Below are 21,032 nucleotides of genomic sequence, written 5' to 3'. Positions count from 1 at the left end.
CTTTATTTGTACTTCTTGTTTTTCAGCTCTCAGACTGAACCAGTTTATAAATTTGTAAACGTCCTAAGTAAGTAAAATGAAGCAACCATATCTGTGGTTTTCTGACTTTCCAAAACTAGTTTATGACGAAGATTTACTTCATACAACCTTTTCTGTTTTCAGAATGGATTTTCCACTATCTAACAAAAAGAAAAGAGAGAAAAGAAAGGTCCTTTTATCTACTAATGGAGGGCTATTCTCCTCCATTTTATTGCTGCCTTGAGGTATTGCAGAAGATTAATCATTTTTCTGTTGAAGAGTCAGCATAAATTCAAGAATTTAATAATGCAAACCATAAAACCTCTTTTTAATGATCTAATCACTGTTTTTTTCTATGAAAATCTGTGAATAAATTATAATAAAAGTTAAGTATCCTTGCCTTGTATTAACCACCTTTGCAGACGGTACCCTTGAAGCAGGAGAAGGTCTGAAATAGTCCCCACATTTGGTGGACACAGATCAATTTATGGGACGAGAAGAATGCCTGTCCTGGGGCCCTGCTTACTGGAACTCCCCTACTAGAAAACTCTGAAGATCACAGCAGGAAAGGGTGAGTTTCTTTAGGACTGTCCTAGAATACAGTCTGTTTGATATATGTAGAGTAAGTAAATTAATCTCCTCATGTCATTGCCTCTCCTGCCAGGCCCAGCATGATCACTGCCCAGACTGGTTATGTCTGCACCGCAGAGATGTAGTCTTCGAGACACTGAAGTCCCACAATAGTATGCAGGTAGGAAAAAACTTACTAACTTCTGTATACTTGTTGGTTCTATTTGCTGACAATAGAGAGGCTGATAAGGATCTGATTATTTATCACTTCTGGTTTTTGAAAGTGTCCTTTTGTCTCTTTTCATAGTCATTTTTCCCTTCTAAACATTAGTCCATCTAGGTTTTGTGGCACAATTTTGTAAGAACCTTAGTGATATCAAGTTTGTGTGATAGGCATCTTATTTTTGGACATTAAATTAATGGGCTCATAACAATTTGATACAAACAGAATTGTAAGATTTATCATTTATTAACATATCAACTAATACTTAAACTAACATAAATTGATGTCGATTCAAATAACTCCAAAGGGTTGACTAAAGTGTGTTTAATTATTCATTTAATTGACATGAGAACAAAGATCTGCTCTGCTGTATTAAAGAGCGCAATAGGACAGATAACTCTTGGGGCAAAATATATGAACATTAATAGAGGGTTGAGATACAACTGCCTAGGGGCTGCAGAGGCAATCCAAAAGGGAACATAGACAGTATCATGTATCAGTATGTTTAGTCTGTAGGTTACATGTTTTTTTTATTATATTGTATTTTTCCTGAATGTCGGCAGCTTAAATAGTATTCCTATTAGAAAAAGATAGCAAATTATTCAGTTATGAAGTATGGACAGCTCCACTGTGGTCAATTGCATTACACTAAGGCTGAATGTGATCCAGTGGGTGATTTCTAGTTCACTGCAATTTTTTAAAATTAAACTCCAATCAACGTGCCTTTTTAAAGTTGAAAAAGGATTACTGCATCATTTTTTTTTCTTTCTCTGTTCAATTCTCACGTTTAGAAGGGACATAATATCCACAAGAGAAAAATAAAAACCTCCTTTACCTAGATAAAAGATAACATGTAATCCTAGCTAATATTCTCATCCTTGATTTTTCATCATTTTCAAGTCCCAGGAGTGTAACTGTAATCCAGGTATAATGGCATTTTTTAAGCCAAGAAACAGAAGTTAAATGTCAGTACTGGCTTAAAACTATTACTTAACACATATGGGAGCTACCAGGCTGTCAGTCTTAAAGAACACAAAGACAAAAGCAAGAAAATATTCATCTTGATGCCATCCAGAAAAATACACACACTCTCATTTTTCAGGTATTATTGCCTGGGATTTCCAATATCCAAAATTGCTTTAAGCGAAGACTGCATTAACTCTCTATGAAATCTTTCCAATTAGAAGTTAAGGTTGCATTACATCATGAAGATCTTTACAGTTGATTCTTCTGATTTTTGATTCTCCTTTTCCTGTTGACTTTTTTGATGCTTTCCCAGTTTTTCCTCTACATAAAGGTAAAAACAGCTTAGCTTTCAGGGGCTTATTTACCCCAATACTATGTAAATATGCTTCTAGATGAAAGAAGCTGAGTGCTTTGTGATTACTGTCACCTTCAGCAGAATGTGAGTGCTGACTCAGTGGGAAGCCTTGAACAATTCCAAGTGTCCAAGTTGACATCATTACCAAGTACTGGTAAGTGCTACAGAGAATCCATGGCAAAACCCTGTATTTTACTGTTCATATGCTTCAAAATCTCTTGATTAAAAGGTTGACTGCGAGAGAGTGTTTTTATATTGAAAAAAATGGATTTTAGTCACTGATTTTACTGGACTGACTTGCAAACTTAATTTCAGTCTTTATAAAGCTCTGTCTGGCGTATTTGAAAACATTGTTACGCTAGAATTTTGTGTGTTATAATGCATCCTTGTGCAGCACACAATAGTGGGGTGGTTGCAGTACTTCAATACACACACAGCAATATTGGCTGTGTGCCGGACTCACACAAGGTGAGCCCAAGTAAAGGGCATTTCATTTGAGGACAGAGCAGGATTGAAAGCAGGAAAACCATCTGTTAAAAATCCATCTCTCTGTTGTGAAGTGCCATGAGCCTCTGCTGCTCTTTTGAAGCTCTGACTTCAATGGGAGTGAAACTGAACAGGGCCCAGGCTAACACAGTGCTGTTTATTTATGTGGTGTAATGTAAGTAAACAGAGCAAAAGTAATTTGGTGTTTTATCACAGCGTGTGATAAGCCATTATCTCATGTTTTCTATGGAAGATAGTCTCAGCTGAAAAAGTTGGTAACACAGTAGGCTATTAATAGGATGTGTGATGTGATTACTTTTTTGGATTACTGCAATATGTGATTACTTTTAGGGGTTGGTAGAAAGAAACTCTATTAAATGATAATTATAGGACTGTATTCACTTTAAAGTTCTGTAATAGTCCCAAACATTGGAGTTTTCATTAACTGTTCTCCACAGTTAATAAAGCCATTTTTCTCTGAAACTAGTAATTCACTCTGAAAGTGATGGCATGGCATGTAGCTGCTCAGATTTATAAATGAAAAAAGAAACTTTAAATGATCATGTAAATTATTTGACTTGCAAATAGTAACACACTCTCTCTGAAAAGTTCCTTATATGGAAGTACATAGAATTTTAACTCTATCATATCTTATATTTAAAAAAAAAAAAACAGAATTCAGAAATAGTTCAATTAACAACATGTATTCAGTAAAGATTATATAAAAATGATGAAAAGACTGCTTGCAAATGGATGGATTGCTTTACACTATTTATTTCCTAGTTACAAAATTATACAGGAAGATTCGGTCTTAAATATCATCTAGTTTACATAACCTTTTGCACAACTGTCAGCCTCTGCATTCAACATACATTACTATTTCCACTGCAAAACATTTTTATCCGGACTAACTTTTTCATTAAAATAATAAAATTAATTTGCTGCGTGTGGAAATGAAGGATTAACGGAGTTGTCTGAAGTACGACCAAAATATCGTTTGCCTGCAGCTGTATCAGAGCATCTCAATTCTGACCCATGCATTCTCTCTTAGATTAAATACTCTAAAACACTTTCAGTTTGATGTGATGACCATAAATTATCTCTTAGGGAGAAATTTGGCCTCAGGGTGTCAAGTAAATAATTCATTTTTATTTACTTCTCTAAAAATACATTCATCAATTTTTCAAAAATTGTGTTTTACTACATTAAAGAGAATAAATATATCCTCTCCACTGGATCCTTTATGAATTACTTATGTATGTACAAGTGTCAAGCACCAGGCAACAATACTACTTTGATCCTTCAAGAATTATGGAGTTTTTGCTTTGGAACTCCAATGACAACTACCCTCACTTCAGGTTTTTATAGAGGTAGAAAGCATGCCAGAACAAAACACTTGGGAGAAAAAAAGTTGTTGCCAGTGATGTTGACTTTTGTATTTCTGGCAATCTAGACTGAATCCTTTGGATTCATTATTTAAGCCAGTTCAACTGAGTACTACATTTCAGAAGAGTTGAGTTTCCCTCGAACATTAAAGTTTGCTAATTAAACTGATTTCTTAGAAAGTGAAACTGTATTTTTTTTCCCATACAGGAAAAAAGCAAATGAACATTGAACATGAATGTCATACTGATTACCATTAAGTAAATATAATAAATATTTATAATGGCTGAATTTGTATTTTCCTTTTCTCCTTCCCTTTTTTTTTTTCCCTTTTGGTCTCTGGCTTCCTCAGCCTTTGGCAAGTCAGGTTCACTGATGTTACCATGTTAGAAGATCAAATAAATTCTGGCTTTCATCTATGCCTTTTTTTTCCCCTGTACAAATTTCTTACCTTTTATTGTACTCATCGTGACTGCACTACTTCATTGTAAGAATACCTCATTAACAGAAAATTGGCAAAGGGATCATGATACCCATATGCTGAGATGCACTCACTCTGAACTTCCATTCCAAGGCAATAGTTTTCTACAATAAATTAGTGTGGTACTGACTTTATTCCATTAGACCCCAGTCCGCATTCTCTTGTGGCCCAAAAACTAGCAAGCAGAGTTAGATGAACAAATAAATACAAGCAATGTAATGGAGGATATATTCCTCCACTAATTCTAGCTTACCAAGTAGTTTTGTTTAAATCAAAGAGACCTGCCATTCACATTTAGAGAACAATTTTGTCAATGCTTTTTACCCTCTTCCTGGGAAATGAAGAGGCTGTGGATTTACATGAAGGGCATTATTATGTAATTTAAAAAATGTATTCAGGAAAATGAAAGTGACTTAAGCGTTGCATTATTCCAAGAACATCCCCATATTTGAGCTGTATTTCTTCTTCCTCCTACTCTAAATCTCTAGAAAATAGGCACTCTGTCAAAATTAATAAAAATGCTGTTGCATGACATTAAGTTGGCCATTAGTTTTCCTTTGGACATTATTATAAAGGAAACCTGCATACAAACCTCTGTTGTCTCTGAGGGTAAAATTTGGATTATGAATAATTTCGGGTGGTAAACTGAAGATAAATCTTGGTCCATTGGCTGAGTCATCTTTGTCATCAGCACTAATTGTAATAAATTGCTGTAAAACAAAAGTAGTCTGTAAGCAAACAGCTCCTTCTCTGGATGCAGCACATACAGATAGCATTCTGAAAAATAATTTGAATACTTAGAACTTTGAAAGTCAAATGATATAGCTGAAAACTCGAAAGCATCTCAACAAATGTATGTAATTATAAACATAGTGCACACTTACTAAAAGCTGGAAGTGAATCTTTATTTGATATTAAATTTTACAGCTATAGATGTAAAAGTATACACCTACCCGCCCATTCTTATATACAAATCTTTGCTAACGTTAAATTAGTAAGCTAAATAAAAGTTTGCAGAAACTTCAGCAGCTCACATTGAGTTAGCACCGTGTCTCTTCCAAACTACACTAACTCCAGAGGTGCAGGCAGTGTGTAGAGCCATATTTCCATCTGATGCTGTTCTTTTTCTTCAGGGATAAATCTTTAGGTTCACTCCCCTCAGGCAGTGTACTGACCCTTAGAAGATGCGGAGTATTTCTTAATATCAGAAACAAGCTCACAACTGGGTGAGTTGTTCCCAAGCAGTTTCGTTACTGGTGGATACCCAGAGCCAACACCAGTCACATCCAAAATACAAAGCAGTCTATTGCTAACCATTCATAGTAATTCAAAATAAAAACAAAGGAAATAATAGTCTTCCTGTTTGTTCTACATACTTTGGCCAAAATTTAAAAAGATATGTTTAGTTATTAATGTTTATTTGAGCTGCCAATACAAAACTGGGCTAAACACTCCAAAGTAATGACGTGCAGGGAAGGTGGGAGCACAGGCATACCTGATTGCTTCGAGCATTCTCACAGACAAACGCTTCATAGGCTGCTGCAAATTTTGGAGCATTGTCATTGACATCAACAACCTTAATTGCAACTGGAACTTTGGCTTCCTGGTGTTGCTTGTCTATGGGAGTTAGCAAAATCAGAATGAAATGGGAGAGGGAAGACCCCTTGAAACAAATAAAATCCCAGCAAAAACTGTATGAGCTGTGTACAAGTAAAGAGGAAATAGGCTTAAGTATTTCTACTGGGATTTATTGCAGCGTACCAAGCTGAGACAAGTGGAAGACTACAGAATTTATATCACTGATTATAAAAGAACTCTGTGAAATACTTACGGACTTCAACAGCAAAGACAGAGATATTATGCCAAGCAATTTCTTCCCTATCCAAAGCTTTTATTGTCTTGATGTTGCCATCATCTGCATTAATAGTAAAATATCTTTCAAGGTCAGTGTGACGATCAATTGAATACCTAAAGATTGAATGTGAGTAATTAGACAACAGAAAGACTCAGCGGTTTCATGCATTCCAATTTGTTTTATAACATTATCATTTTTAAATAATTGTAAGCCCTACCCTTATTATCAATGGAATGATACGTGGTTCTTTTAAAAGGAGGTTCACGAGGTTCAATTCTACATTTAGAAAAAAAATATTATGCCAGTATGCTTTCAGTAAATGGAAATTATTGTTCTTTGAACTCTCTATGTTAAAATACCAAAATATTATGTACGTTCTTTTAGAAAACATGATAAAAATATCTACTGAGATATTTATTTAAATATCTACTGAGATTTTTATGTCTTTATCTGCTTCATTTTAATCAAAAATCTTTTAAGTATATCTGCTGCTCTTTGGATAACTCAGTGTTAATTGATCACACCAGATTATTAAATATTATCTATTATCTACACAGTTACATAGCCGTACAGACCACTGATTCTTGTATATTTACCATGCAATTCTTTGAAATGTTAATTATACCCACAGAAGTGTTTTACAATTTAAGGTACACTGAGAACATGATAAAGATACACTAATAGAAGACTACCTGATATAACTGCAGAAAGGTATGTGTATATAATTGTGTTTAGAAATCAATCCTTTACAGTTACCCAATGTAGGCTGTAATCCACTACCCAGAATTCTATTTTCTGAGAAAAAAAAAAAACTGTGATAGTAGCAGAGGATATTTCATTAAAAAAATACAGCATAGAATAGAGTCTAACTCAGATGTCCTTACGTATATTTTGGGTAGATACAGCAATGGTAAGTATTTCTTTGTGCTATGGACTTTAAGAATAGTACCTGTATGGTTACAGTTACTCATATTCTGCATAAATTTGGAACATTACTATCCTAGGTCTATTATGCTACCTTAGTAATTTGCATAACAATTCTAAAAGCTTAAAAGGCTTAGAAAGCAACACCCTGCTCTAAGGGAGCATACCTTATAGCACTGTTTGCAGCATCAGGATCTTTGGCATGTACTTTTCCAACCACAGTACCAGATGCTGCATTTTCTTGTACTTCAAAAATATAACTTGGTTTTAAAAACACAGGCGGCTCATCAGCGTCTTCCACTGTAATCTTCACTGTTACTGTGTCCTTGAATGGCCCATTGCTGATGAACTTTGGATCAATATGCACGTTGGCTGCCTCTACCTTCAGGCTGTAGGACTTTTTGGTTTCAAAATCCAAGACCTGAGAGAAACGAGAAGATAACACAGTCATTGAACGTATTTAGCCAACGTGGAGTGTAAAAGCAGTAAACAGTCCCCTAGTATTGAATAACATACAACAAATGTGAGCTTGGACTGAAATGTGTGTATTTAAAAACAAAGAGACTTAAATAGAAGGAGCTACATTCTATGTATGGAGCAGCATATGAAGGTACTGAAAATACCAAGACAGAATCCTTGTCTTGCTCTTTGCTTTCTGCATCTTTCAGGAAATGATCTTCACTGGGAAAATTAACTTTTTCTTCATGCAGCCTTTTGCATAGCACAAAAGAGGGATGGATAGGACAGGATTTCCTACAGAGCGTCAGGCTCGGTCTATCCCAAGCTGACAGGTGTTCCTTTAAATATGGATATGCACAAAATAGAAGTTATGTTGTTCAGTCTTTTTTCTGTCCACAGATTTCATCACTTTACAAAGAGGAGGTGAAAAAACATGCTATAAGTCCTTTAGAGAGCCTGATACATGTCACAGCAGAGCTGCACTGTCATCAGTGTGAAATGGCTGCTGTGTTACATTACTGGTAGCCTCAGAATGGTCATGCCTCTAAATATCTGAGAAACAGCTGCTAAGCACGATTCACCAAGCAGACTCAGAACATAGATGGAATGCAGGCAGTGATAGTAAGCCCACATTTCAAAGTACACAAAGCATACATTCCCATCTCTAGAACAAATACTGTAATTGACGCACAGCATAATTTTGATTGGAGGAAGAGACCTCTGGGTCTATTCCTGAGAGACTGCCCCAATGCACAGAGCAGGGCTAACTTAGAAGTGAAGTTGCCCAGGCCTCCTGCTGTGACTTTTGAATATCTCCAGGAGAGATGAGGAGCTAAGAAGACATGAAGGGCAAAATAATAATGCTTAAATAAAGAATAATATTTATGATTTCTAAATCATATTCTTCCATTAATTTAATAACATTTTTAAAAACATGCTGATGTATGAAATCACCTTGGTGGTTTTGCTGCTTTTGGCATAGCCTGTGACTCCTTCGGAACAGTATTGTGGACAATGCATAGCTGAGGATTTTAAACTATAGGGCATGAGGCTGTTCAGACTGAACATAAAGCAACAGTGAATGTCTGCTACTTATCAGCACTAGGCAAAACTTCATTAACAATGAAGCTGATGGCATTGTATTTTACCGTGACTTTTTATTATGAATTCATTTAGTTTGTGCAATTAATCCACTGTACAGTTTTTATGTAACTCTTCTTGGTTATTTTCTTCCATTCCAATTCAGCTAATGGGGAAATGGAATATTAAGAGTTAATCACAGCTTTAGACACAAATTAATTGAAACTGCATTTACTGATATTTTAGCTTAGGTGTTAATCCATTACTACCAAATTCTTGGTCAGAAACAAAGAATAACACACTTTAGTGGGTTTGAAAGGACAGTTCTACTCACTTTCTTAAGCTTTACAACACCTTCCTGAGTCTCATAGTCTGTTGTAATTTCAAACATATCCATGCCATCTCCATCAATGATGCTGTAAGCTACCAAGCCGTTTTCCCCAATGTCTGGATCTTTGGCCTTCACTCTTCCTACTTCCTCTCCAGGAACAGCTGCTTCTGACACAGACATCTGGTACACACCTGGCAGAAGGCAAAAACAGGCATTTGCCTCAAGTATGAAGTCTGCTTTCCAGTTGTATATTTACTCATTTAACTTATAAGTTCCAACTAAATATGGTGATTTTTACATTTTCAAATCCCCTGGAGGAATGTTACGGTATAAAGAGCTCTGAGAAGATAGTCATCTGGGAAATCTTAAAACACAATCTAATCTATATAGAATTACCTCCTCACTGATGTTTTACATAACATCTGTGTACCTGTCTGTGCAGGGAGGGGTTAAAAAAAACAACCAATCAGTCAGAATGCAGTAATTATGGTGACATCAAGGTTATAATTCATATTGGAGATGTTATTACAAAGATGGAAGGACAGTTCTGTTTCATATGACTCACAGTATGACCTTCAATTTCATACTCAAGAAGTGTTTCTGCCCATTTATTCAGGAGCCACAAATTAGGTAACATGAATTGGATAGACCTCACTCCTGTACTGCCTAAAGAATAAATGCACGGCTTTCTGTGGCTTTACTTTGGTGTATGAATGATTGCAATAGTTATTATTAAAATAATTACCACTAAAGATGCACACACACACACACACACAGAAAGCTCTCCCTCATCAGACTCAAATAGGAAAACCATCTCGTGATGCCCAGCACATTTCTCCTTGTGTATTTAGCAACACTGGAAAAGAACAATACTGTTTCTGGTTAAATCTCCCACCAACAGTTGTCCTTCAGGCACCGTTGTTTCCTGGACCTTCCCAACACATTCCGGATTTCAAATAATGTAACTTGATCCTAAATCTACAAATCTACATCGACATTTTCTGACACTAAATCAGCATTTATGAACAAAAAATAATACAAACAACAACAAAACTGCAGGAGAAAAAAGAATTTCTCCTCCTGTCCATAATTGTTCTTTGTTGCTACAGTCGCACTCTAGGAACACCCAGAGAGTTACACGAGGCAGGGACGGGGCTCATTACCCATAAATACAACTGAAATAGACCATTAACTCCAGTCCAAAAAATGCAGAATCTAAGCACATAATTCATTAAAGGTTCGAGGAATCATTTTAAAGACACCAGTTTGATGTTTACATGAACTAGTCAAATCCTGCTTTTGTTCTCAAGCATTCCAAATATAGATTTTAAGTTAGGAGTAAATGATTAAGTAGAGTAACTGCTAGTTCACATTTCTGATTATCAACTTAAATATTCGCCCAAGACTTAAGATTTTTTTTGTACTTGGTAAAGTGGCTAGATTTTGCTGAGAAAAATACATGATATGATGGTTTACTATGCAGAAATAGGTCCTAGATTATGACTGGACTGAATAGGAATGTTCATGAGGTATGTAAAACCTGACATTTTTAGGATGCAACACTTTCCCGTTAGAATAGTAAAGAATGCTGACAGATTTTTACATTTAGGGACTGGCTGTGTCGCTTAAGTTCTGGCATGAGAGTCCAGGAACCTGCAAGACTGGCAGAGGTGCTGTTAAAGAGATGTGCACATCCAGAATCTAGCCATTTGTATGGATGCTCAGAGGGGAAAAACAGAGTGGGGGTGGAATGGTGCATATGCTGCACTCCAAAACAAATCCCATACAGACATGAGATGTAGGGCAGCTGTGTGGGTCCATTAATGTATTTCCACCCAACTGTGAAGACCAAATCTGTTAATGTCACCCCTGATTAATTTTATACGTGAAAAATAAATAGCACAGGTACTGAAATAGACCTTATTTGACCACTTATTTGACCAGCAGTACACTTCAGCCATCAATCTCAAAATGTAATTGTACCAAATGTGGTTTGTATTGCCATGGCAAATACAAGGCATGTGGAGTACCCAGTTGTAACTTTCATCCTTACATTATTTCCTGAGAGTGTTTACAGAAGTAAAGGACGAAGCATCAGCACTGAAAATGAAAGGCTATGTGAAATAGAAAATGATGTTCACTCACTTCAAGGTCTGTCAAAGACATGAAAGGGCATAATCAGGAGCTGCTAATAGATTAAGCAACACTTCTATCAAGAGTCAAAAACAAACAAACAAACAAACAAACGAAAACACCAAGAAAGCTTGTGTAGCTTGAGAAATACAGCTCTAAGAACATAAAGTAGATTTCCTTTCTCCAGTTTCAACAATAAACAAAATGGATTTGTTCTTTGAAAGCAGCCATGAACTGGGAGTGCTGAAAGACATGAGCTGAGGCCACTTGGAGACTTCCTTCAAACACTGTAAGCCTCACGGGAGGGCTTTCTTCTGCATACACTCTATGTGAATACTGCATACTGGAACTCTCCCGCCACAGAAGAAACTATTCCTATACAAAACATTGTGGTATTTTGTTTTAATCTCCTTCTATTTCCCCACAAAAACTTCTTGATCTTCCTTTGGTCTGAGCAAAGTAGTAAACGCTGTTTGCTTTTTTAAAACAAACTTTCTTTCAAATCCACACTCTAATTATGAAAACGGAAAAGGCAATAAACCTGCAGCACTGCAACAGGGGAGATACATTTTCTATTACAGCTTTAACTGGTTCAGGAAATGGAGCTTCCTTCTCCATTAACAGAGAAATCCAGAATATGCCTTCATGATCACACTGTAGGTTTATTTCTACTACTACATGGTTTTAGAAATGAAGTATAGGGTATTCAGTCTTTGAAATCAACTTTTGATCTTAACAATCAACACAAAGCCAATCATTTAGACACTAAAGCTCTCTCTGCTGCTATTAGCAGAAGTGTTTAAATAACATCTATCTATTCACATATGGGCTAGGACATTCCATTAGTTACTGATTTTGGAAGTTTTGAATAGGCCTGCAAATATGGGTGGTAGTAGTAGTATTAAGGATTAAGGATTTTGTTACTTACTCTGTGGAAACTTTGGTGGGTTGTCATTGACATCTGTAAGTGTAATTGTCACTTTGGTTGTCCCTGAGAGGCCTCCCATGTGTCCTCCCATATCTTTTGCCTGTATTACAACATGATACTCTTCCTTAGCTTCTCTGTCCATATTTGGAAGGGCCGTTCGGATAATTCCTACAAATACAAAGCAAATATGTCACATGCGTACAAATTTTCACATTTACATCATGAATAACTGGACACTGCGTTTTTTTAACATGCATTAAAATGCAGCAATATTTGCAGTAATGTTGCAGATGATTCTCCTTTCCCTATACTGTGCTTCATACTATGCAAGCAAACTAGTCAAAATATTTTAAATAGTTGAGCCCAGAACTACCCTGAAGAATTACGGTTCAGCACAGAAACTTCTTTCTTTCCATCATACTATATCATATTACAAAAGATAGAAACATTTTTCTAGTGTAGGGTACCCAGAAGCTCTACCAATTGCCAGGGGACCAACCTGTAAAACAGCTTAACTAACATCAAGAGAGAACGAAAGAAGCTTTGCTCAAATACATCAGTAGATATAGCCACTGTACTACTTTGATCAATATATCTCATTCATTTTAATGTATTCCAGTTATGAAGTCCTACTCAAATAAACTGGTCAATAATACCTGTTTGAGCTTCCACTGAGAAGTACGGCTGACCTTCAAGAATACTGTAAACCAATTTGGCACTGTTCCCATATGTAGGATCATCAGCATCTGAAGCTGTTACCTGAATAACAGATGTACCTAAAAATGGAAGGGAAAGACAGAAGAAATGCAAACAGAAGCAAATGTATCTGTAAGAACCGTGCAGAGGTACGTGCAGTCATGTGTCATGGATAGTTCTTAACTTTTTTGTCCAGGTTTGATAGATGAAAAAAAATTACTTAGCAATTTATACATGACAGAATATACTTCTACAATCTTTTTTTTACCAACTATGTTGTAGATTCTTGTTCTAAACAGTGAAGATATAAAAGTCAAAGTCAGCGGTCACTCTGTATCATTATGTTTCTTTTCCTCAGTAGTTTATAGCACTACATTCCTTTTTTCATTACACGGTCAAACAAGAGTTTTCTTTTTACATTTTCCCCAATAAGTTTCTGAGAAATTATTCTGTAGAAATCTCTGTGATAGACAGAAGCTCAAACAGGAGATGAAAACTGAATAGATAGAGTGGCAATAACTCATTCAGTTCAGCTAAAGGAATGATCTTTACGTCTACCCCAGAGATTTCACTCTCCATGAATTCCAGGGGACCTTCACGTTCCTCCCTAGGAGGAAACAGCTGTGTTCTAGGAGCAATCTACAGACACTTCAGCCATGATAGTATCTGCACCAGATTTGATTTGGTCAGTTAATTAGATAAAGGGAATGAATCACTGACTGAGCATGAAGTAAAATTTACCACCAAAAATTCTAGAGCAATTAGATTGAGCCAAGAGGTACTGACAACGCAATATCCACCACAAGTCCAGGAACTTAGGAGCATTTATGAGTACTTACCCACATTTGATCTCTCTGGCACATTGGCATGGTAGTTTTCGTGAAGAAATTCAGGGGGGTTGTCATTGATATCTTGGACTTTAACAATGAATTCTGAGGGCGGTTCCAAAGGTCTGTTGGTGTTCCTGTCTACAGCTTGTGCCGTGAGAGTGTACTGAGCTCTCTCCTCTCGGTCCAGTGTCTTTGTTGCATGGATGTTCCCTGATTTGTCATCAATAACAAAAATGATTCCTGCTCCTTCACCTGAGAGAATGTATTTAATGTTTCCATCTCCAGAATCAATATCTGAATGAAGCTACAAAAGGAGAAGCAGATAGACAGACCTTAACAAGATGGCATACATTTCACTAATACGTCTACAAAACAAAACAAAATAAATCTTGAAATTACTATAATTTCACAGTTTTCAAAAATCTCATTGTACATCAGGCAGTAAATCCATAAGTGAGCCCATGCTGTGAGCACATCTGTGCTGTGTTCAGTGCTACCTGTGCAATTGCATGCTACTACACATAGGGTGCAACTGAGACTCAAGCTTTGAGATTTAAGGATGAAAATACACAAGGAGGTAGTTATAACAGGCTTTTGATTCAAATGAAGTTGGAAAAAAGAGCCATTTTTACAAAAATTTTGTACCTTTCATACTGATCATATTCTACATTATGCTGTAAAAAAACTGAAGTGACAGATGGGATGTAACAAATGAGACAACCATTGATTGTCAACTAGTTTTTAATTGCAACTTCTTTATTACAAACTAAATAACATCAGAAGCAAGTCCTTGCTGAACTATAGTACTTTCACAACAATTAACACATTTTGGTTCGATGAATGAGGGAAATATTGAGCCAAATTATGTATTTAATCATTTTAAGTTTACGTCTACAAATCGTACGCTCGTATAAGTTTTAAAAATCAGAACAGCTGGAACAGTATTTGATGTCACTGATCCAACTGTCCTCTATTTGTGTTGCTGCTAAGTCAGCACAGCCCAGCTGATTCACTATAAACTCTTAAATATGCTGTTCTAGTTATATATATATACCTATGTATCTATATACCTGTATTATATATATATATAAAAGATAATTTTATAAATGCTGGGTTAGACATTACATTTTTAATCATTATCTTTCAAGAATTGAGAATGAAACCAGATATTCTTAGCACATACTGTTGTTCAAGTGATTGCTACGGTCTTAAGTGACAGCTATATGCCTTCATTCGGAGATAGCTGAGCTCAATGGAAAAACTTGTATTCATTTAGGTAGTGTTAGATTAGCTCCTAAATTGAGTTAAAATAATGTGATTAATTTTAGGTAAAGAAGTAGTTGCTGAAGAAGGAGCTAATACACCAGAAAAGCAATGGGAAGAAAGAAAAGCAACTCACAAAATAAAGGTATTAGTAATAATTAATAATTGATGAATGAAGAACAACTTCTTACCCTTCCCACTAGTACAGGATCTGGTCCTGTGTACTCTTCTATAACAAAGAACTGATTCCACACCCAGCCTCTTTTTGAACGATGCAAAACTTGTCCTTCTTTTCCTTTTTCATGGTGACCGTGAAGCGATGGCCGTACGTGGTTTAGTTTTTCGGTAGTTATGGCATGGCTGTAATAGAGCATGCCCAGGCAGATAAGAGCGGCATGTAAACAATTGTCCTCCTTCATTTTTGGTTATTTTGTAGGCACAGGAGTATCCAAGAATATACCCCTTCCACCTTGGAAGTTAACAAGTTTCGGGCCACTGAAAAGTTTCAGATAAAATGTTCTGCACATACGCTGCCACCGCACCTGGAATGCATCACTTTAATGCTCTGCAGCTTCCCAACTTAATTCCTGAAAGACAGCAAAATGAAGAAAAATGTTAGTTCTTTTATGTCTTTGAGGCGTAACAATTTCTTCACTAAGCAAAACAGATTTGGGAATAACTTGGAAGATCTCAAGGTAATTAGAATAAAATATAGTAATGATGATGGAACATTAAGTAATGTGAGTAGGTGGTGCTTTGGTACATGTAGCTGCCACCTTATAAAACGTCCTGAGTTGCTGGCTATGGCACACATTTGGAAGCTGAAAGACAGAGAATCATATTCTCTCATGATCCTTCCAAAAAGACTTAGCCCAAGATGCAAGATGACTGTAGAAATACCTAATTTATATCTAAGCCTTCTTAGGAGCTTAGATATAAGCCTCAGATATAAGCTGTTAAGCTGTAGATTTAGATATAAGATACCAAGATACTTGCTTATCAAGAATGGAATATTCCTGCATGTGCATAGAAAAAGGCCTAGTAATGACCAACAGATTCTCATGCCAAAAATAACTACCTATGTCTTTCAAGACAGAACTAGGAGGACCTATGTTGTGGATGCAGGTCCATGCAGCAGCCCTTGTGCTCCATCTGAGGATCGAGTCACCAAAGCTGAGAACAGCACTGACTGCCCACGCTTCTGTTTTTGTTCTGGTAATGATAAACGCCTTTGATAATATAGCAATTGATGTGGTTATTTACTTCGGCTTTCCCTGTGATTTAAATTATCAGAATTACATTGATTTTTAAATTTCTAATAATTTTTAAAGCACAAGGTCAGAATTAATATTTTAAGCAGAAACTGCATAATACAGTGAAACCTCAACTAAGGTCTATACCTCCATCAGCAAACAATCCATCTTAAAGGCTGCTATCACTTACCACTGGGTTTTCCAACATATTTTCTCTCAATCCTTACAAAGCAGCCAATTTTTACTAGCTCACTAGAATGTTTTGTTTCATCTTTCAGTGTAAGTCACTTTTTTCTGCGGCAAGATACTGTAAAACACTGAATTTGATACTCATACAGGCATATTTATAAATATATGCTACCATCTTCTTCAAAACAGAATCATTTTTCATGAAAAATAAAAATAAATGGTATTTGTAGCAAAGGAACTGTGAATATAGGGAAAAGCTTCAACCCGTATCACAACCTGTAACTCCAGCAACAGATAAACATCTCACTAGTAATCAGCCCACTCATCTTGGGAAACATTTCAAATTCTGAGCAGTCATGTCCTCCCATACACATCCCTTGGCAAACACCCAGCACTGGGAAATAGTTTTATAAATAAGGAATTCGTAAGTAAGGAATTAAATAGTTGGTTTTTATTTCCCCAGAAAAGTTGCTTTTCGTTTTTATTTTATTGGAAACTGATATAATCTCAATTACAACACCATAGTGACACCAGCATGGTGAATTAAATGAAAGTCACTCATTTCAATGTGAATATTATCTGGCACCAAGGGAGGAGTTTCTACAATTTTCTTTCTTAAGCCTATTTATTAAGGACAGCATTTGGTGTATGCATTTCATTTGTCACTATTGTTTCATGATGCCACATTACAGATGACTTGTAACAGCATGAGAGAGATAAGAAAGAAAACAATCTCTATTATTTTGGTCAGAAACATGATTTTAAAATTCAGCTACTGTGATACAGCATGTGTCTGTGAACTGTGGAACATTAGGCAGGCCTGTACTTTTAGAGTTTATTTTGTATCTCTGTTTTGTTAAGAGGTAAAAATAAGGTAGGACTTAAACAACTTGAAAACTAATATTTAACCTGTTTTAGAAGTGGCCTGAGTATGAGAAGCCTTTCAACACTCATTATTATAGTAGCTTTTTGTGATAGTTAATTCTAAAAGGAAAGGACTTTTTTCCCAGTTTTGCACAGGAAAAAAAAAAATCACACTGAAGCTCTTATTCTGTTGTTTCAAAAGGAGTTTGCTATGGAGTGTCCTTTCAGTCAAGCAGCTGTCAATGCTACGCCCAGCACACCTACCTGCAATGGACAAGTATGCTTACTGCAGGGAGCCAGCATGGTACTTGTAATGCACCAGCTACGAGTGCTTGTGCTCCTGGGTTGTTAAACAGGGCCTAGATGCTCCAACCAGAAGTGAGGTAGGAAGGCACGCCTAGACAGCTGTGCATTCTATAACCCGCTGCTATGAAATGCTAAGTAAACTGCTCACATTAATAGATTTTGGAAGTGTTTGAAAATTAAACTCTCTGATAATTATTCTTCATTAACATTTCATCACGATCTCAACAATGAAAATAAGTAAACGTCTGTGGCCATTATTCCCAAACTTCTCAGTACCGTTATGTAAATCAGTAAGCACTTTATAGAGATGCTTAACAATAATGGAAGAGCCAAGCTGACACACATCCTGCTTATTATCAGCCATTCAAGTATGAAGTACTGGAAACAAAACATTAATCACACATCCACGCTTAATTTACTAATGCGGATTTAAAACAAAGATTGCTTGCTACCTTTTGTTTTTATCCTCTGCTTATACAGACAGAAAGGGAGCAGTAAGGTTATGCATCTTCAGATTGCATCTGAACTGTATCTGGGCTAAATAAATAAATAAATAAAAATCACTATGCTTGTTTATGGCAATTGCTTCTGTTTTGAGTTACACTGGGAAAGGGCTCCATGCTAGAAATACCAGCTGAGCTCCAGGGGAAGTGCTCTGCTGCGGAGAGGCTGCAATGACAGCATGAGCTGCAGGCTGGAAGGCCTTCTGGCTGCTCTCCCTCTCTCTGCCTGAAGGTAGTCTGTCTGTTCGCTTACGCAGTGGTCGTCACAGCAGTAAGGCCCACGTCTCCGATCATCAAAAGTGAAGTTAAGAAAATAGAACTACAGAGCTCCACTGAAGCCTGTACAACTATTTAATTCCAAACAGCCACAGCCTGGCTTTCTGCAGAGTGCTTTCTTCCGAAAAGGTAAGGTGCACAAGATGTTCTTAAGCTATAGTTAAAATGAAATAAACTGCATTAAAAGTGAAGCAGTATTTCTGACAAGAAAGAAGTCTTTTTCTTCTTCTTTTCTTGTTTTTTTTTTTCCACCAAAACATTCTACTGAAGGCCTTTCAAATATTTTAATGTAACTCAGCTGCTGAGCACTAATAGTTTCCCATTTCTTCAAGCGGAAAATAAAGAAAAACACTCTAAACAATTTATAAAGCATTGCCTTTTCTCCCGTGGACACCACTGAGGGACAAATACCTCACTGCCAGCTAAGCATGGAACACAGACCTGAGGCTGCAGTGCTGCTCTGCTCAGTGTCCGTACATTCTCTGTAGGCAGCACTTCTATTCAGACATTGCACAGCCTTACACATACAGTGACCTGTCAGAACGATTTGCTGTGAACGTCTCTTGTCTTTTTTGAAGTTATTACCTGAGAGAAATCCTCAGTATTTCTGTTATTTCTGCATACAGATTATATTCGTCAGTGATAGCAAGCTGAATCTCAGTAGGCATTTGACCAAATTGCAACATATTATTGTTTTCTCGTTGTTGTTCAGAATTGCACAACATGTAGTTTTGAAATCCTACGTTTTCCTTAGAAATCTGTAAACATCCAGCCCTGCTTCCCATTTCCTTAAAAGAAACAATAGATATCACCTCTGAACTAAGATGCAGTTTTTCACAACAGGCAGAATTCCATCAACAGATTTTAGTTACATACAAATTAGCGTTCACAATTTTGGTACTGAAAATTATGAGGGATTAAGGGAACGCTAGCCAGCACACCAGATCAAATCACATCCAAAGTATACACAAACACAGTGGGACTCCAAAATACTACTCATGTACCCTGATCAGTCAAGGTATGCAGGAATGAGAAACGTTAAAACAACATCTAGTCCACACCCTGAAGAACTTCATGAGTAGTGTTTGCATGGAAATAAAATATTTCTCCCTAAACAGGTGGTAGAAGAAACACTTCTAGCTATGAGGATTAATATGTTTGCTTTTTATGTATAGTTGTTAATTAGTTTTGGAAATGTAAAGTTAACAAGTTTCAATTTTATCGTAAGAGGGGGGATTCGGATTTCATATAAGGAAGAAGTTTTTTACTATAAGGGTGGTGAAGCACGAGCATATGTTGCCCAGAGGGGTGATAGAAGCCTCATCCTTGGAGACATTCAAAGTCAGTCTGGATCGGGCTCTGAGCACCTGATGGAGCTGTGGGTGTCCCTGATACATTGCAGGGGAGTTGGGTCAGATGGCCATTAAAGCCTTCCTCCAACTCAACTGGTTCAGTGATTCTCTGCAAGAGAAGTCTGTTCTTCTAACACTAGAAAATACAATCCACAAGAAAATACAAAAGAAAATTGCTCTGAATGGAAACGAGCCATTCAACTAATTAAGTATTCATCCATCGTAAAACTGAAAAATAATAAAACAATATACATTGTATTGCCTGCTGCCCAGGGCAGCAACTCCAGCATCCTTCTCCATCCCTGCACTGAGACCACAGAATGCAGGGACTCAAATGCAGCACGGCACAGTGGAGAAGTGGTGGTAGCTCTAAGGTTAATCCAAAAAGTCAGTCTGCTCTACAAAACCTCACGCACAAATTTGAATGACTGTTTATAGATGACTAATAGACAAAAAGAAGGAGCCAGCAATGACTACTTTAATGACAAGATCAGTTGCGGAAGTGAAGTCTAGCCAATTTTAATTTTTTTTCTTTATATTTATAGCTAAAATAATCCCAAACATTCATGCTGACTTCCTGTGTGCTGTTAAGTGACCATATGCCAAGTTATAATAGACTAAACAATTTTTTCTGATTTGTCTGGGCTGTAACTTCTGGATGATACATTAAAATATCAATTGTTCTCAGGACTGCACTTGGCAGAAAGCAGACAAGAGCACAGTGAGGCAATATAATAACGGATGATTATGTTCTGAAATGTTTTGCAAGAGTTTCAAGTAAATAGAGCAAACTCCCAGTCCAGATGAGATTTTAACTGTAATTAGAATTAGCTGAAAAGTTGAACGATTGATTTTGAAATAATGTTATCGTCCAATGAATAAATTAATAGTTTTTTAATGACAGAATAAATATTGGATCCTCTTAGTTCTGTAACTCTCAGAATGCCTGAGATCTGGACAGAAGGATGGAGCACAGCTGGCTGAGCCCCCGCTGACCATGGCACTGAGGGACCTGGAGGGACCTGCTGTGGCCGGGCAATGCCCTGCTGCACAAGGCTCTCTCCTCCATGTAGCCAGGTGTAGCAAAGCCAGCAAGAACCTGGACATTTCTCTCCGTTTGGGACACAGGCTTAGCACTCACAATCCATGGTTTCACTGGAATGGTTGGCTCTTTCTTCCTTGAATGTGGGAATCAGGGTTGTGAAACACGAGCAGTTCCTTTGGAAAGAAGGTGGGAAGAAGATTTCCAGATCAAACAATCAGTTGAGTCCCACTGAGCCCACACTGGTTAATCTTTAGGGCATAGCA

The 21,032-nt window shown here is 36.8% G+C and overlaps 1 protein-coding gene and 2 long non-coding RNA genes across 9 annotated transcripts in view; 2 read left to right on the top strand and 1 right to left on the bottom strand.

Annotated features, from left to right (window-relative positions):
* The window catches only part of CDH11 (cadherin 11), a 271,884-nt gene that overhangs the window by 5,344 nt on the left and 245,508 nt on the right, over positions 1-21,032 (bottom strand). For all 7 annotated transcript variants that reach the window (XM_046899483.1, XM_046899477.1, XM_046899481.1 and 4 more), the window contains 9 exons: positions 15,173-15,568; positions 13,728-14,022; positions 12,849-12,968; positions 12,193-12,360; positions 9,135-9,322; positions 7,429-7,682; positions 6,314-6,450; positions 5,978-6,099; positions 5,075-5,192 (listed from right to left, as the gene is read on the bottom strand). In XM_046899483.1, coding sequence (XP_046755439.1) covers positions 5,075-5,192; positions 5,978-6,099; positions 6,314-6,450; positions 7,429-7,682; positions 9,135-9,322; positions 12,193-12,360; positions 12,849-12,968; positions 13,728-14,022; positions 15,173-15,400 — 1,630 coding nt within the window. In that variant the 5' untranslated portion in view covers positions 15,401-15,568. The remainder of the gene's footprint in view (positions 1-5,074; positions 5,193-5,977; positions 6,100-6,313; positions 6,451-7,428; positions 7,683-9,134; positions 9,323-12,192; positions 12,361-12,848; positions 12,969-13,727; positions 14,023-15,172; positions 15,569-21,032) is intronic.
* LOC121106556 lies at positions 3-5,076 on the top strand. The gene is made up of 3 exons (XR_005839082.1): positions 3-589; positions 683-769; positions 2,170-5,076. It is a non-coding gene; the product is annotated as an uncharacterized LOC121106556 (long non-coding RNA).
* LOC121106557 lies at positions 12,909-15,303 on the top strand. The gene is made up of 2 exons (XR_005839083.1): positions 12,909-13,037; positions 15,047-15,303. It is a non-coding gene; the product is annotated as an uncharacterized LOC121106557 (long non-coding RNA).

The sequence above is a fragment of the Gallus gallus genome, chromosome 11 (assembly GCF_016699485.2).
Source record: "Gallus gallus isolate bGalGal1 chromosome 11, bGalGal1.mat.broiler.GRCg7b, whole genome shotgun sequence".
NCBI lineage: Eukaryota > Metazoa > Chordata > Aves > Galliformes > Phasianidae > Gallus > Gallus gallus.
The sequence above is the reverse complement of the archived record's forward strand: the minus strand, read 5'-3'. Positions and strand labels throughout refer to the sequence as shown.